Source organism: Carettochelys insculpta, chromosome 4, assembly GCF_033958435.1.
Source record: "Carettochelys insculpta isolate YL-2023 chromosome 4, ASM3395843v1, whole genome shotgun sequence".
Classification (NCBI taxonomy): Eukaryota; Metazoa; Chordata; order Testudines; family Carettochelyidae; genus Carettochelys; species Carettochelys insculpta.
In genome coordinates this window covers 58,554,411-58,572,833 of record NC_134140.1, presented here as the reverse complement: position 1 = coordinate 58,572,833, position 18,423 = coordinate 58,554,411, and the positions used below count along the sequence as shown (strand labels likewise).

At 40.6% G+C, this 18,423-nt stretch overlaps 1 protein-coding gene across 27 annotated transcripts in view; it reads right to left on the bottom strand.

Annotated features, from left to right (window-relative positions):
• Positions 1–1,348: 1,348 nt before the first annotated feature.
• The window catches only part of SORBS2 (sorbin and SH3 domain containing 2), a 238,661-nt gene continuing 221,586 nt past the window's right edge, over positions 1,349–18,423 (bottom strand). For 16 of the 27 annotated variants that reach the window (XM_074992898.1, XM_074992900.1, XM_074992905.1 and 13 more), the window contains 4 exons: positions 18,101–18,292; positions 7,121–7,170; positions 4,087–4,193; positions 1,349–3,261 (listed from right to left, as the gene is read on the bottom strand). In XM_074992898.1, the coding sequence (XP_074848999.1) occupies positions 3,200–3,261; positions 4,087–4,193; positions 7,121–7,170; positions 18,101–18,292 (411 nt within the window). In that variant the 3' untranslated portion in view covers positions 1,349–3,199. The other 11 variants (XM_074992920.1, XM_074992910.1, XM_074992911.1 and 8 more) reach the window with 2 other exon arrangements.

Sequence of the window (18,423 nt, the reverse complement as noted above, 5' to 3'; positions counted from 1 at the left end):
TTTTTTGCTCTTGCTTGTCCCCAGGCATCCACCTAAGTCTTTGTTTTAGCACCCCCACCCCCAAGCCTTTGTACAATGAGAAGTTTTCTGAAGAACCCCCAGGCTTTGTTATAGGTCATCAAATCTCTTAGGTCTGGTTAAACATTTTGCTGGGCTATTTGTGTGTCATAACAGACATACCTGTGTCACACCCTAAACTGTTACAGCTGAGGTGAGCAATAGTTTTTGATTGGGGGCAGGGAGGGGAGCACGCCAAGAATTTGGTAAATGGTCATGGGCCATGGTTTTCTATGATAGTAATGGAGGGAATGTGGGGGTTTTGGATGGAGTTCGGGTGCAGAAAGGAGCTCGGGGTAAGGGTGCAGGAGGAGGTGTGGGGGTCTGGGAGAGGATTTGGATCCAGGAGTGGATTCTGACCTAGGAGAGGGGTGCAAGGTCTGGGAGGGAGTTGTGATTTGGGTCACAGGCTGCAGGAGGGTCTGCAGTGTGTTTAGGTGTGACCTGGGGCAGGAAGGTGGGGTGCCAGGTGCAGGCTCTGGCTGGAAGATGCCTACTCCAGGTAGCTCCTGGCCAGGAGCCCAGCAGGACCCTAAGGCAGGCTCCTTGCCTATTGCGCCCCCACAAACCACTCAAAGTGCCAGTTGCTGGAGCCAGTGGGTACACCTCTCTGTGGTGCGCACCATAGGGGTAAAAGAGGTTCCGCAAACTGCCTGCACCCACAGGCACAGCCCAAGGAAGCTCCCATTTGCCAATGAGAGCTGCGAACATTGTGCTGGAGGTGGGGACAATATGGAGAGACCCTGCTCCCTCTATGGGAGATGCACGTGCTGCATTGAGCATTTTGTGGGAGCACGGAAGGAAGGGCGGTTTGTAACCCTTTAATACCAGTATGCTCCACAGAGGACTAGGTAGTTCTGGGAATGGTGGAACCATGCCCAGAAGATTAGCACTTTTTTGGTGCAGAAATGTCACTCCTAAAAATTGTTTCTTGAAGCAAATATTTTAGGAATATTATGATGAATAAGGGATATTAAAAGTGGGCAAATATCTTCTTGTACAGTGAAGTACCAGTGCAGCACCCGACAGGGTAGAGTTATACATAATGAATGTCAAAGAAAGCTATCTGAGTGAAACAGAGCTATCTCTTAAATCTAAAATGTATGCTTCTGAAGGTGAAGGATTACTTAAGTTGACAACAAATACTATATGTTTGGTGGCAAGACAAATCTCTGTCATGTGTGTCCTCAGAAAAAGCAAGGTTGTTGGGAACATTTCAGTTTAAATCTAAAGGAGCTAAGAATAAAAATATAGGATGGTATAAGCTAAGAAATAGGAAGAAAAGCTGAAGTGTACTCCAAGCAGAATTTATTAGAAGTCTATTCAAGAAAAAAACACAGAGACCCTTTGCTTATAAGAATTTAAAGTCAATTACCTGAAAGGCAGGTCTGAAAAATTTGTATTTTTAAAAATCAGTTACAGAGTAGAAACAGTACTTTTTTTTTTTAAATATCACAGGCAACAGATATTTAAGTTGTCATCATAAATGGCATCAAAGATAGGTATGAATCTCACAGCAAAGCTGCATGCAGATCTAAATATTAAAAGCCTTTGAAATACAAAGCTTTTGCCATGAAATTTGCAGTAATAAAGGTATGCTGCACAAAGATGTTTCTCTTTACCTTTGTCTCAGTGACATTATTCTGTAAGAAAGTCATATGTACATTTACATTTGGCTAGTAAAACCATTAATAATTTTTTGCATAAAATGCTATTTTACACAATTGCACTATCCAGATGTGCTTATGTTAAGAGGGGCAAGTAAAGAAAAATGTATTGATGATGTTCTATATATGAAAAGGGCAGAGCTCAAATGAGAAGCTTGAATTTTTCTTTAACCACCAGCAAAATGGTTCTGTACAAAATACATCAGATCAACCCTTTACCACAAGAAAAATGCAATAGAAGCTTTTGCCATCTATATATAAGGTGCTAAAGAAACCAAATTTGAATTGTTTTGTATAAAGCCAGTCATTATCATCCTGTTTCAAATTCATATATTATTTATGCTTACCTTTGCATAAAAAGGAATAATGTATTCAGCTATTTCATTCAGAAAAAAATACTAAAATGTCTCAGTTTTGAAAGTCATGACTTTTTGTTTTATGTATTATATTCCTAAAGACAAATGTATAACTCAGATTTTGTTAACGTATACATACATATGTAGTAAAATAAAATCAGTATGGGTGTACATATTTTTTCAGGTGACTATGTTAGAATACAACACTGTTTATTTTTGTTTCATAGCTTCATCTGAGAAATAAAAACACTAACCCTTCCTAAATTTCATGTTGCTGATTACTATAACATAGTTAGATATATTCATGTAATGTTAAACATCAGTAGTTTGTTACCGGTGTCTCTCTTCATAGCTCATTGTCTCATTATCCACAAACTTTCAAGATTTCATGCCTCTTGCACTTGATTAATTTTTAACAGAAAGCGCTATAGCTTCATTTGGGGAAAAAAAATGAGATTCAATCAATACAATCATGCCCATCCAACACACTTGCAGTTTTCCCATTTTAACTACTCCTGCCTCAAATTTTACAGTCAGTGTGCGTATGTTACAACATATAAGTGCAGGCAAACAAAATTATAATTTTAATAGTCATATATATTGTAAACCATTAGAATAGGCAAACTTGTGATACAGCACAGTGAAAGCAGTGTATGCTGCAAGCCAAGAAGAATGTGGATAAATAACTTTTTTTTTTTTAAAGTAAACAGCAACTTTCTCTTTGTACCAGTTGGACGCTGAGAATCAAATATTTGCGTAGCATTTAATGCTAGTACCACACTGCCCCCAAACAATGCAGGTTTCCCTATGGAGATTCACCTGTGTACCTTCCATCCACATTTTCCTATTCTTATATTTTTAAGGGTCTCGGGGGAACTAAAGCAGGAAACAGGAAAAAATATTTAAATGTTGAAAAGATTCCTCTTGTTTCATAAAAGTTTAGTTATTCACATTGTAGTCGCTGTAATACTGCTGGGATCATTTGGCAGATGAGGATGGGGATGATGATGAACTTTGAGATTGCAAAGCAAGAAAACAGAAGGCCTGCTGTAGCATGTTTTCTAGCAGCTTTATGTAGATGTGTTGCAGAGATGCAGCATAAATAAGTAGGAAAAAAATTCATAGCTTCTTGACATAGTTTCCAGGGAAAGTACCAAAGAATTTGGTTCTTCTTGAGGTTCCTGAAAGTAGAAGTAATTATGAAAGAGGGCAATAGCAGTAAGTGATAACTATGTACGTGTGGCCTTTAAGTTTTGTTTGCAGTTTATGAAGCACTACAAATATTAGGACAGCAGAAACTTTTATGCTTGCTGCAAACCAGACTGATGCTGTGTATTGTACAGTTTGATGAATTACATTTCCCAGCTGCAAGCTGTTACCAATTTAAAATATGAGGAAGGAAACGCAACCACAAGAGGCATAATTACATTATTTCAGTTATGTGTATTCAGATTATAAATTGGGCTAAATTATAATAAATTATTGACCTAAGACCTTTGCATGTTGATTAAGAATATTCATTGTAATGAAATAATTGGTCATAAGGGTGTATAGCATCAGCAGTTTTTAGGATTTCCAGAATAATTTGGGATGAACGGCAGAGTTGAAGTATTTTTATATTTTAGGTAAAATGTTTGGAATGATAAAGTCAACATTCTTTGGTCCCATTTCTGGAACTCTTACTCATACAGAGTATGTGCTTACTTGCTTACACGAGCAATCCCATTGAAATCAGTGGGATAATTATGTGAGAAAATTCCACTTAGTAAAGGTTGTGTAATGGAACTTTTCATTAAGGGAGTGGAAAGCTGCCGATTGACTTCAGAGGCTTTTGGATCAAGCCAATCCCTAAAATATTCAGCATAATCAGGGTTATTATGAATACCAAATTACAACCAATTTGTTGCCTAGACATACATCAAATTATACAGTTATCTACGTATAAGCAAACTATGAGCAGCAAATATTTCTGAAATTAAAAAAACAACAGCCAAAATAAAACATACCCACAAACCATCCATCATCACACTTTTCCATCACATCAATGATATCTCCCTCTCTGAGCTCCAACTCATCCTCGTTCCTGGGGTTATAGTTATAGACCGCCTGAAACCTTAAACAGGACAAATGTTGTGGTTTTGTTTTGTTTTTTTAAAAAGTTCTTTTAACCTTTATTTAGCTTGTCAAACAGTTAATTAACCTTAAAGTAACACTGTTAAAAACTACGACACTGCATAGTGGAAAACAGCTGTGTAAGTACTGGGGGACTAGGTTCAGAACGGAATACATAACACAGTTTATGCAAAAGACAACTCACGTGAGATTACTAAATTGTTTATAATGGGATTCACATAGCTGTGCGGTCTAACTGAAGATACTAATGCACAACTCGGCTCGGCCCGGCTCAATTCTGAGAAGCGGAGAGAACCAGAGGGAGAGGTTTTGAGAAAGTTTGGGAAGAGAGATAATGGTAGGATAGCCATGGCCTGCTGGGGAGGAGGAACGAGTACAATGCTGTGTGGGACAAAGAGGAAAGTAAGATGCCAGTCCCAACATCTCATGAGATAAACCTACTTCTTCCTCTGGTGTATGCCCACTTTGCACCTCCTGGATTCTGGGCCTTAGCCCTCAGTTGTATGTTAAAGCTGCCTATGAAGCTAAACAGATCAATACAGCTGGAACTGGAGAAAACAGTGGAGAAAAGGAAGAGGGAAAAAATAAAAAAATGTACTGCAAATCCCTGGCAGAAAAAAGAATTTAAAAGGACTAGTTGCAGTTATGTGCAAGGACAGTATCAGAGAAGGAGCCGTGTTAGTCTATACACTATCAAAACAAAAAAGCAGTCAAGTAGCACTTTAAAGATAAACAAAGTAATTTATTAGGTGAGCTTTCATGGGACAGACCCATTTCTTCAGACCATAGCCATGGTATGGTCTGGCTATGGTCTGAAGAAGTGGGTCTGTCCCACGAAAGCTCACCTAATAAATTATTTTGTTTGTCTTTAAAGTGCTACTTGACTGCTGTTTTGTTTTGACAAGGACAGTAAGTGTGTGAAACTTTAGACATTGCAACTGGTTAATTTCTTGTTTTATGAGTGAATTTAGTGGTCATAACTATGATGGTTTGAATCAGGCCGTACCTTGCACAAACTGTGCTACCTTTCTACTTTACAGTATATTCTACTTTTCTAAACCTGACCTTTCAGTTATGTAATGATGCGTGTGATGGATAAATGGCAAGAGAAATGAGACTGCCAAACTCATTCATCTTTCTTTCTGTGTTAGAGGTGAAAGAATAGTGTGCTAAGTTGTTACTAGGACTGTATACAAGGGTCCTTCTATAAGGAGTCAAATGTACTTGCATCAGCTGAAGAGCATCCCATGGATAGAATTCCTTCCTTCTCCAGGGAAGGGAATAATGGTTTCCTGTTGGCCCATCCCAGTATCAGATTACTACAGTTCTGAGTGTACCAGCTCAGCTGTGTTGGCTGGTATACAGTGGGAATGTTGTCAAGCTCCCCTGCCTTTTTGCCTGTTCCCTGTCCATCTGTGCAGGGCTGAGCATACAGCTTACGCCTTCAGTGTATAGTAGAAAGGCAGGGAGGCTACACAGCACCATGTGTGTAGGTTTTTATTTTTCCTTATGTTGAGCTCTACTGTGGCTGTTAAAGTGGAGGAAGTTTTAGGCACTTGTATAATTCAGACAAAATTCCCATTTGCTTCAAGGGATAAAAACCAATGGCAGCGATAGCCAACTAATGGAATAATCGTCTGCCTGACCAAAGTTAAATGGGAATTAGGTGCCCTGACACTTATGAAATTCTCCTAGGGGTCTGTGCACAGCTTAAGGACGTACGTACCTGTAAAATGGGGCTTTTGGCTCTTCATGATTTGTCTCATTGCAAATTAGTGAGATTTAGGGCTTGTCTGTACTTACCAGAAGATCAACCGACTGGTGGTCGATCTTCTGGAGTACCATTTTGCATGTGCGGTGAAGACACAGTAAAATCGACCTCCCTGGGCTTGACTGTTGACCCCTGTCCTCCACACTATTGTGTGGGGTAAGGGATGTCAACACAAGACTAGACAGGCTCAGACTTCACCAGTAAGTTGATTCTAATACATCGATGCCAGCTATGCAAATGCTGTAGCTTGAATTGCATATTGCAAATCAATTTATTTCCCTAGGACAGACTTACCCTTAGACTACTTGGGCCTGAATCAAAGGTCACTGAGGTTAACAACAAAACTCCTGTTGACTCTAATGGGCTGTGAATGAGGAGCAGAATGCCTAAATCGCTTGAAAACAAACTAAGCCTAAATTGCTTTGATGCTTTTGAAAATTTTACTCTCTGTCTAGTTTTATCACCTCCTCATGTCACATTCCCCTGTAAGATGTGATGTGGCCTGCTTGTTATCAGTTTTATTCACTTCCTACATTTTGCTCATTTTTCTAATCCCAAAAGGTCCATGGAAAAATAATAATTTACAAGTGATAATTCAGGAATGGTGTGGCAGAGAAGCTGAATTATTATTACATTTTTATAACTGGCATTTAGCACAAAAAATCTAAGAGTGATGGAATCACAGTATGGCCATGAACTGGTTTTTAAATAAATTTCCTTTAAAGTTACTATATTTGAACTTTAAAAAAGAAGACATCCCTGAGAGGGAGTGTGTCTATCTAACAACTCACTTATTAATGTACTCTGTATATACTGTCCTTGTCTGGGGCGTCCTCTCTTTTGAAAGTTCAAATATGGTAATCCTTTTTCCATCTTCACTGCAAAACATGAAGGAAAGTAGGAACTTTTATGTATAATGACTCTCAAGTACATTTGTCTTTAGTTGTGTGATAACGTATCTTAATTTCTTGGTTCTGATATCCAGTATTTCCTGAATGATGTCTTTTGATATTATTGGGATAGCAGTGCTATCCCATAATACTACTACTAGTTTAAAGATTCCTTCAAAGATATGCTGGCTATTGGTCCCCTTCCACAATTATCTCTCTGGTTAAATAGATAAGAATTATACTTACGGTTCCCCCCCACTGTGAATGTTTTCATGAGCAAGCACAGGGCGCTGTGGCTGTAATGAAATGATTTGAAATGTAATAAAGATTTTAAGTTTAAGTATAATTTGGATAGAGTTGATATAAAACTTCTTGACATTTCTTATTCTTTAAAAAAAATAAAGAAAAGAGAAAGCACTAAAACTTTTAACGGTTTAAAGACTAGACTTGAAGGACATAGAGAAAATAAAATTAAAAAAAAAAAAGAACAGTTTCTAATCTATCCAGTCAAATGTTTTCATGCTGAAGTTCAGAGATGAGCTCCACTGCTTTTTCAAATATCACTAACAGTGCAGGAATGCAGATACCAGGAAAGTTAAATGCAAATAATGCATGTTGTTATACAATCTTTGCCTGGAGTGTGTTCTCAGACAAAATAGGAACCAAAATTCATTCTTATCAGACAAGGATAAGCATCCATTCATTCTGATTTCCATAGACAAATATTCCTGTGTATAGTGCGTGCGCGCACACACACACACACAAAATATTTTAAAAAGAATCAAACTAATTGTCACCATTGTAACATTTTTAATTGAGAATGGAAAAATTGGTAGACATTTCCCAGTGCAGTGACCAAAGAGTTACCTGCCCTTTTCAATTAGCAGTGATAGCATTATGTAAAAATAACTTTTTTTTACTTCAGTGTTAAAAGCATCTTTCAAAAAAAATCATGTTATCATGAGCAGAAAGCCATTTGTGTATATTGATCTATACCCACATTGGATCAATCCAGAAAAGATGGCAGAGGGGGGTACAAAGGCTCCGGCTGGTGGCACAGGCTTTAGCGTAGGCCTGGGCATGAGGGGTTTAGGATGTAGGAGAGGGTTAAAGGTTGGAGAAGGCTCTGGTGGTTGCAATGCGGGAGGAGTTACTGGCTTTTGGCTGGGGATTGGGGTACAGGAAGGGGTAAAGGAAGAGAACAACATGTAAACAGCATGGGAAACTGCATTAAGTTCCTGGATCACGAAATTTAAGGAGTACCCCTTTAAGGAGCAGTGCCCAGAAGTTTAAAAGAGCATACACATAATTTATGCTATCCCATGTTTACCTCAATAACTTAAAAAATTTTACCATACTCACCATTTTTACAGGCTATTTGTATTTTATGCCCTGGCAGCTGCTGTATCTTAATTTATTACTAATAGTGCTGCCAAAGTTAAGTAGATCAGACCAAAGGATTCAGAGATAGGCAACCACATACCTTTTAAAAAAAAAAAAAAAAGGGCAAGACCAAAACTACCTCAGTGTTTACCTCACAGCCTTTCCTCTTTTTGGGTTTTTTTGGAAAAGCATTTTAGAGCAAACTCTGAGGTTGGGTAAAATGACAGTCTGTCACTCTTGAAAAAGTCCCATTAACGAGTTTTCAAACTGGAACAGATCTGTAATTCAACAATTGCATCCATAACACCAACTGATACACCACAGGAATACACAGTATTTTAAACAAAATACTTATTTAAAGATGTTTCCCCCCTTTTCTTGAAGAGCCATCTGGCTACCATTCTTGCAGAGTTGAAAAAGACTGATGGGGGGGAGCGCCATTTGCAGCCCAGTTTGGCTCTAGTTGTCATGAGATCATAGGCAGCTTTCTCCCTTTTTGCAAAAATCATAACATAACAAAGGGATGGCTAGTAACTCCTAGCAACAGCATGCAAATGGAACACAAAGATTTACACCAATACTAACAAGTTAAGCCACATTTTGATTAAGGGTTCCTAATTACACATTATAACCATCACAGTTTATCGTGTGGCTGAAATTACACAATGTTACACACAAGGTTATTTTTAAATTAGTGCACACAGCTTGTTGTTGCAAAGAACAAAATAAACATTCTCAGTTACATGTTATAGAGTTTATGGGCCATATTTTCAAAGGTCTGTAATTGCTTAAACCTGCAGCTGGATTCTCTTGGATCTGCAAGAGTCCATAGGAGTGAGGCACTTACTAGTTCCGAAAATCCCACTGGGCACTTACCTGCATATTTAGTTGCCTACATACTATTGAAAATCTGGCCCTACATGTCTCTCTTCCCTTCCTGATATAAGTTGTTTGTTTACGTGATGCATGTAAAACATTCCTGAAGTATTTTTGTTTTAATGCCGTGTAATGGGCCGAAATTCAAATGGTAAAACAAAACTTATTATCTGACTTGGTAAACTGTCAGGTAGAGTTCCCTCTATTTCTTCTCATCCATGAACAGAATGAATTTTGTTATGTGCATCAATTTGGAGGTGATGTGGCACACAGCATCTTCATGTTGGGGAACATAACAAAATTCATGGGCTGGGCCTGGGGCCAAGGGGCTCTGAATGTGGGAGGGGGCTCAGGGCTGGGGCAGAGAGTTGGGTGTCAGGAGTGTGAGGGCTCCAGCTGGGGTCTGGGCTCTATGGTGGAGCTAAGGGACTCTGGGCTTGGACAGAGTGATGGGGTACAGAGGCTCTGGCTTGTGGTACAGGCTGTAGGATGGACCTGGTCATGAGAGGTTTCGGGTGCAGCAGAGGGCTCCAGGTTAGGGGAGGTGCTGGGTTGCAGGAGGAGGTACTGGCTTTTGGCTTGGGGTTGGGGTACAGGAAGGGGTAAAGGCTGTAGTCTGGGGGTGGGGGCTTTGGAATGGGGCTGAGGATGTGGGCTTTGGGGTTGGTCTCAGACTTACCTGGGAGACTCCCTGTTGGGGATGGCGAGAAGGAGTGCCCTACTCCAGCCATGGCAGGTTCAGGGCTTGGGGGAGAGCTCTCGCTCCCTGCTGCAGCCGTAAACCCTGTGTGGGGCTTAATGCGAAGCTGTGAAGCTACACAGCTTGTGGGGGTGGGGACTTAGCTCTTACCACAGTGGGACTAATGAAGCAGAAATGAGAACAGGTAGTAGGATTGGATTCCACACTGTGCTCCTGACCTGTGCTCTGTCTGTTCTTCCTCCAATGCTTCACTGTGATTTGAGTATCAGTGGCAGGCCTGGCACTGCTCTTTAACCTCCTATCGATAACTTATTGTTGTTGATTTGTTGGGGTTGTTTTTGCAAACACTGAAGAGTAACACCCTTGAAAACAGTATTATAAATGACAGAATACCTTGAACAAATGCCAAAAGAGGAAGAAATGAATCAAGCAATGTAATACTACTGGCATCTTCTGCATGTAATTCCAACAATTCTGTTAAATATAGTATCTGTTTAAGTCAGTAAATGTTGACATGACAGAGTGTAAAATGCATTGGTACTCAAGGCAAGAGTAATTTTACAGTCCAAACTTAATTAGACATAGTAGTACTTACATATTCACGGAGCTCTAGAAAAAAAATAGTGTCACAATGCCCTTGCGAGGAAAACAGGGACTTTGGACTCCATTGTATAGATGCAGAAACACATAAAAAGATTAGGCACATACTAGTTAGTCTGTGTCAGGTAGGAGCAGAGCTGGGATGAGAACCCAGGAATCTAGGCACTCGGGGTATGTCTATACTGCAGTAAATACTGGTGGCCTTTGTCAGCTCACTTGGGCTCATGGGGCTTGGACTAAGGAGCTGCTGTTTCACTGCATTGCAGACTTCCACGTCTTGCTGAAGCCTGGGCTCTAGGACCCTGCAAGAAGGGATGGTCCTAGAGCTTGGGCTCTAGTCTGAAAGTCTGCACTGCAGTAAAACAGCCCATAGCCTGCCCTTGCAAGCCCAAGTCCGTTGGCACGGGCCAGCTTCAAGTTTTTAATTGCTGTGCAGCCATATTCTCAGGCAATAGAGTGACTGGAGTCACGTAGGTAGTTAGAGTGACTTACTTCCAGTCAATGGCTCAGTTCTTTAGACCATGCTGCCTCCTATGTAGGGTGAACAACTAGAATTCTAATTCCAACAGTGCACAATCACAACTGTGTGAATGAACAAATACATAACTGGACATCTCATTTGATTATTTGTTACTGCCATTGTGTCTGTATGTAAGGCATTTTTGCATGTTGAAGGCTAATTAGGCCACACTCATGGTAACTGAGGCTTCAAATTCAGTATGCACTTGTGGGTGTCTAGTTTTGGGAACTAAGCCCATAAAGAATGCACAACACATGCTGCCCAGGATCGTCCCTTTTTTGTTGTATCCCAGTCATGCAGAGTAACAAAGAATCTAAACCTTTTCTTTGCTACCTTTGTGGGAATAGCGTCTATCCCCTAATTTGCTCCCTAACAAGAATTATCACTGCCCCCTCCAGTTCAATGGGAAATAAGGATCTCAACAAAACTAGAAAAACACAAGTATCTCCTTGTGGGGGAAGGAAAGTGCAGCTTCCATGTACGTAGCAGACAGAGGCCAGGAGACAAGCATAAAATCAAAGGGCAATTGGACAGCAAGAGATCTCTGCTCCCTTGCAAATCCATTCTTCTACCAATAGGAAGAGGCAAAAGTAGTGTCAGATGCTTTTAAGACAAACCATACTAAATGTTAAATACTTGACCAATTTGTATCTTTGGTCCTAACCAAAATAAAAAAGCGTAACCCACAAACTCTATTTGCATTTAGAGTCTTCTTAAATATTAGAATACATAATATAAAACCAGCACATACACTCGGTAAATAATTTGCTCTTTCGATCAAATACAGTAGAATATAGTTACTAATTTATGAGGGGAAAGCCTGAGGAGAATCACAGTTGCAAATAGCATTGCTGATGGAAAAAACTGATATGAAGTGAGTGCAGCACACATTGCTATGGCAACAAAATATTTTCAAAAGAAGTATATGCATGCAAGAAAAATGAACACAGAACACATTACAAAAGCCACAGTACATGCAATGAAGTCTAGGTTTTTGGCGATCCCAAAGTTCATTTTAATGAACTGGAAATGCTTTGAAACAAGAGGAGCCACTTAGAAAACAAGGGAAGAAATAGATTAAATTGTGTAAAGAATTGTGTCATTTTCGACGTTTTGTGAACACTGGACAAAGTCCAGCGGAGATACAATACACAACAGTAATGTAACATAAGGTGCCATGCACAAAGAATTTCGTTACCGTTTTACACAAATCATTTTTGTAGTTTGACAACAGCATTGCAGCACAACAGAACTGAGGTATGGCGAACTGATTGTATTCAAAGACGTTATCAAACAAAGAACAAGGAGACTAACTATTTGAACGCCTTATGCTAGGGAGAATGCCGACATCACACACTGGGCATTCAGTACCATACCCTGTGTGAATAGCTGTGACCTCTGACAGGTGAGTTGCAGGATCTCTTAGTCATCACAGGGCTACGAGGAGGTTTACCCATAACAAATATCTCCCTTTTTAAATCATCCTGGAAAAACCATAAAAATTGTGTCAGTTCATAGCTGAAGTAAAAGCCTTACAGGGGCTTTTTGCTGCTTCATGCTAGTTCTTTTTTAAATTAAAGACCAATGTGGTAAAATGAAAAGAACAAGCTGATCAATTAGTCCAGCACACCTGTACTGTTGCTAGTGTATCACGGGCATGGTTTAGTTGCTCTGGCGGATGCGCTCAATTTAGCATTGCAGTTTACAAAATTACTCACCTATGACCCTTTTTGGAATATGATCTAGTACTACATGTTTAAATACCGAAGTGGTGCTATTATAATATAGATCATTCGAAAGTGCATAGCAGAAAGTTTGTAGAGAACAGGGAAATACTAGCAACTGATATGATAGACTGTTGATACTGAACTGGTAGCACAGCTGAAATCTGACCTGGTTTCTGAGTGCATGTTTAAGTCAGTGGAGGATGATAAATGAAAGGATCTCAGTTCGGCTGGTACCTATGTCAATTAACTAATTATTTCGTGGAAATCTAAACTTCCCAGACAAAGGGGATATGAAGAAATTGAGAATTATTTGTGAGGAAATCATGGAATGTGGTATTCTCATATTGGAAATATCATTCTTTGGATTTTGTGAAGAGCTGTAATTGAAAGGTTTGTATATATACTCAGAGTGAAGAATGGGCTTCTTTTAGAAACAGGAGGAGTGAATAAAGAAGAAATGCAACAATAAATACAAAAGAGGCCTTTTACAGGAGCCCAAGAAGGGAGGAAAAAACTACTTAAGATTCCCTTGTGGAGTTTTGTCTTGTTTCTTCCTTCAGCAATGACCATGGGAGAGTGCGATTTCACTTCTAAGCCCTACAGCAATCAAGGGATATACAGTCATGCCCTGAGAAATGTCCATTCAAGTTACGAGAATTCGACTTTACAAAGAGTTTCATTTAATACCCCTACTTCAGCTTACAAGGCATTTCTTCGCATTTACGAGGACTGATTTGGAGGCTGGCGGCTCTGGTAGGCACGCACCGAGGGGATGGAGTCGGCCACGTTGGTCTTGACGAAGAGGGCGTTGCAGGGGGGTGGCTGCCCCCTGCGAGAGGGCGGCAGTCTGGTGCGGGGAGGTAGACTCGTCTGAGTCCCGGCAGTAGATCACACCACTCTGCGAGACGTGGATGCTGGGCGCGCAGCCCATCCCAGCCCCGCTGCTGCCGCTCACCCCTGAGCGGCTAGGGGGCCACTGCCGCTCTCCATCTGCAGCGCTCCCTCCCATTTAGTACCTGGCTCGCCTGCTGCTGCCGCCTCGGCCGCCGCTGGTGGGGCCTTTCTGCTGTGCAGCCCTGCGCAAGCGACCCATCACCCCTTGCCAGCTGGGGGCCCCCTGTGACTGCCTAGCTCCACGTGCGGCCAGTTCCTGGCACCACCTCCTCCTCGCTTAACCTAAGGTGTGCTCAGGCTGGGCTGCCTCCCTCTGCTCTGCCTGCCCCCATGCAACGGATTTAATGGGATTTGGTGGTGTTTTAGTATAAATAGGTGTAAATTTTGGGGCTCAGGAATGCATACAATTTTTTCCCATTGAAATTAATGGCAATTATGTTTTCGACTTAATTCACCCTAAGAGGGGATTTTCAGGAACGAATTACCCTCGTAAGGCGGGGGGAGACTGTACTGGAAATCTTGTGCCAGTCCTGACTCCCTTAAAGAGGCTTCCACAATGTGACAGATTCCCTGCTACGTGCTGTGGATGTGAAGGGTACATTACATAGTATTCTTCTTTTCCCCAAGCCTGTATCTCTTGGGCCACATGCTGACTTCCAGGAGATTACTGTTTAGGCAACTACCTCCCGCTGTGCGGGCAAGGGGACAGCTGTTTGTCAGTTTTTCTGTGTATTGACCTGGCTGCCTTTGAATACATTCTCTCTGCAAGAAACAAGGTTTTCAAGGAATGATGACATTAAGGAGACTTTAAACTCAAAAAGCTAAAATAAATGTTCTAGCTTTGTACATTTTTAATGAGCTGGGCTTAGACTTGATTTGACTTTCCACGATCATCTCTTCAATCCTTTTATGATCACTCAGGGAAGGTTTTCAAATGAACAAAGGGTAAATAGGCATAAAATTCCCACTAAAAATCAATGGGAGTTGGCCCCTAAGACACAGTGACCTCATCTTCCCTATGAAAAAAAGTGTGGCTATGAGTTTGCTAACACATGCGAACTAATTCAAGGTAAAGTCCTACTAACTACCTAAGATAATTCGTAGCTTTCACACAAGTTAAGGCCTATGGGGGAGCCTAATCTTTGAGTCAATCTCCCAACTCATGACTTCACTACGTTTTAAGTTAGTTAACAGGTCAGCTAACATTAGCTAAAACTACTTTTTTTCCTGCACAATGATGGAAAGACCTACTGTCCTGTAAAAATCCTTTGTATTCCATCTTCCTTAGTCTCAAGTTTCTACAGACATATGTGATTCAATCTTTTGTCTGACATAACTAAAGTTATTCAAATATTAATCCTCTAAAATTCTTTTTACCTTGAAGGGCTCTCCAATCCTGAATAGCTTTCCATCATCTTATGCATTTTAGTGCTGTAAATAGCTGTTGTAAAAGATATTTAAACACCTGGCCTTTTAATATAGTAGCCGTGCAGTACCCACTGACATACACCAGTGGAATGGGAGAGGGAATTACCCCTTCTTCTGAAACCCAATTTCCAGACTAGAAATAGGGAGTTTGTGAAAGTCAAGTGGATCAGTATAATGTTACACATTATACTTCTGTCTTATTACAAGTTGCTGGGATGTTAGTTTACCTGCCCATTGCTGTGCTCAATCTTTTCCTGCTTATCGGTGACATGAAGTGCTGTCTCCATAACAGCTAGAGAGGACTGATCAAAACCATCAGTCAATGGGAGTCTTCCTATTAACTTCCATGGGGTTAAGTTTGTGCCAGTAGTGATGATATTTACAGTGGGAATTGCTCACTATCCTTCAAGGATCATCTAGAATAGGGAACTGGAAATGATTAAGAAAAATACAGAGGTCTATCTATAATTGTGTAAGAAAAAAAGTAACTCTCCTCTAGTTCTTATCATTGCTTAAATGTGCGTTGTCTTAAAATGGGAGAATAAACTATACTTCTTTTGATAATTGACACTTTTTACAATTCAGCACTTCTGAAGACAAGCAACAAAATAAAATCCAAAGTCAAACCTCGTGCCCTGATACATGTGAACTTTCAGCTTGCTGTATCATTTCAGAGAGTTCTTATTTGTATTTCCTTTACTTTTGGATTCATTTGCCTTGTTCAGATTTATTGATAAATGCTCAAATAATATGAAGAATCTCAGGGTCGCCTAGAGAGAATTTCTAAGACTGTGCTAGTAACATGTCCTGAATTTTTTTTGTTTGTTTTAATTTAGAATAAGTAAAAGCGCCCATCTGTAGGTTCTAAGTGCACTGCCAGATTATAAAATCAAAATGCAAAGCAGTTAGTTCACCCCTTTAAGCAAGATGCAGCATGTACTTAGTTATTACCAACTGCATACACTGGCTATGCCACCAACCTGAAAGCCAACACATTGTCCCTTTTGCATGCCCTCAAAGTAAATCATGGCAATTTTTAGGTCATGGATAGAAGGTTATTTCAGAGCCCCAGGGTCCCAACCTGCAACTTCCTTTCTATTGTAAGAGGGTGATCTTACATCCACATCTCTGTTAACTGCAGACACACTCAGTAGTGTATGACAGGAGAGGTGGGCTCTTAAGGCTATGTATACTCTACCCTGGAAGACTGACCTGCTCAGGGGCAATCTCAGGTTTGATTTCGCGCATCAAGAATGGACTTGCAAAATTGACCTCGGGGGGGGGTGGTGGTGGTGGTCACAGTTGACCCCTGTACTCCTTGCGAGATGAGGGAATTTCTCCCGTCAGCCTTCCCCAGTATAGTCAAACAAGTTATCTGAGGGCAGATACGTCAATTTTAACTACACAAGTTCCATAACTATAAGTGCATATCTTTGATCAACTTACTTTGCTTAGTGTAGACATAGCTGTCTACATCTCTTTCTCCCAATGTGGACGAGGTGGGTTGGGTGGAAATGAAACACCTTGGTTGTGTCTACACTGGAGAGTTTTGTCAACAGAAGGGCTCTTCAACATAACTCAGGGAGCGTCTACACACTTAATGCATTTTTGTTGACAAAGTCCCGACAGAACTCTGCATTTTCCTCGACAGTATTATCCCTCAAAAATTTGAGGCGTAACAGTCTTTGGACATAGTACTGCCAACAAAAGTGCAGCGTAGACACTTCTGTCAACAGAGAGGGATTCCTACTGCCTGGCGGCTCTCTTTACAGAGCTGCCATTCCGCTTCCTGGCACCAGAAGGCAGTGCAGTCTGACAGTTCTCTGTCAACAGAGCAAGTTGTGTGTAGATGCAACCTGTTGACAGAGGTTCTGTCGAGATTACCCTGTCAACAGTAACTGCTACTGACAAGTGCTTCTAGTGTAGAGATAGCCCTTAAATCTTGTTTGAAGTTAGTTAGTGTTTTTAATGATGATTTTTCTCTTTTCTGTTTAAACAGAGTGTAATGCTCATGAATTTAAACCTCTGGAGCCTTACTTCTTCTATGTACCCTTTTAACACCTCAAAAGCAAATGACATAATTTCAGTGTTTTCTGTCCTGCCACATTTCTCCAGCCCTGACCTGGAAATACATGTAGGTTGCATCTACATTAGCAAGATCTTTTGAAAGATCCCATAGAGTGTTTACACGCACAGAGCATTCTTTTGAAAGTAAATGAAAAGAATGCAGTGCTGCCTTTGAAACTGCTCTTCCTTTCCTGTTTCAGAAGAGCGCCCACTTTTGAAAGCTTCTTTTGAAAGAAAACATGTGTAGATGCTCCTCTGGCCCTTTTTCATGAACGAGCAGTTCTCATGGGGCCTGATTTTTCAATCCCTCTCCCGTTCTTTCAAAAAAGCAGGGGCTGTGTGGATGCTCTCTTTTAAAAGAGCAGATCACTCTTTTGATCTTTTTGTGTGTGCGTGTGTGTGCACGCGCGCGCGCTCATTCTTTTGAAAGGAGTTCTTTTGGAGCAGATCTTCCAGAAGGGCTCATTTTGAAAGATCTCTATAGTGTAGCTGTAGAGAAGAGAAAGTTACCCTCATTCCGTGTATCTTCCATCTTTAGCTTATGGGAGTGACAAAAAGTGCTACTATTGGGTTACAAAGTGAGACAGTGGTTATTGTGACGTGCATATCTGCCCCTTCAGAACTGGACTGAAGCTACAAACTCCTTTAGCATTGCATCTGGTAATTTTTAGTAGCCTAATGACCTACAGCCTGATTCATCTTCTGTTGCAGTGATCAGAAACCACCCATTGATCTAGCTGTCACTGAATTCAAATGCCTAGTGTGGCTTCAAATGCAAGATTTGAAGAGTAAAACCTTCCAAATCCTAACCTGAAGTAGGCAGTCCCTTCATGATATTTGACATTGTTATTTAATCTGAAAAGGCACTATACTGTTTACAACATTTGAACTAGCTACATGCTTATGCTATGAAATATTAGTATCTGACAAATTATATTTAAACATTAAAAGAGCTCAATCTCAGCATTGAGGCTTCTATTTATCAAACATAGATGGAGACATGCAGCAGTTCACACTTAAGTGCAAGTTACCTTTAATTTTGGCGAGTTTAACTCCTGTCGGTATGAAAGTTTGGAAAGGAGAGGAGGTGAATGGGGAACAGCAGTCTGAGAAGGTGCGGAGACAGACTGAGAGGGAGTCTTGGCAGTATGAAATGGAGGACTAGAAGGAAGATGAGCAGGAAAAGCAGAAGGCCCTTGTGTCCCAGAGGAAAGTGGGGCTGGCTTAAACATTTAAGAAAGAGAACAAACAGTCATGCTATACAATCATCAGTGAAGGATATACAGTTTAGAGAGAGAAGGAATACACCACTAAGAAGCAAAGGCAGAGGCAGAGAGACCCCCTAACTGCGCTA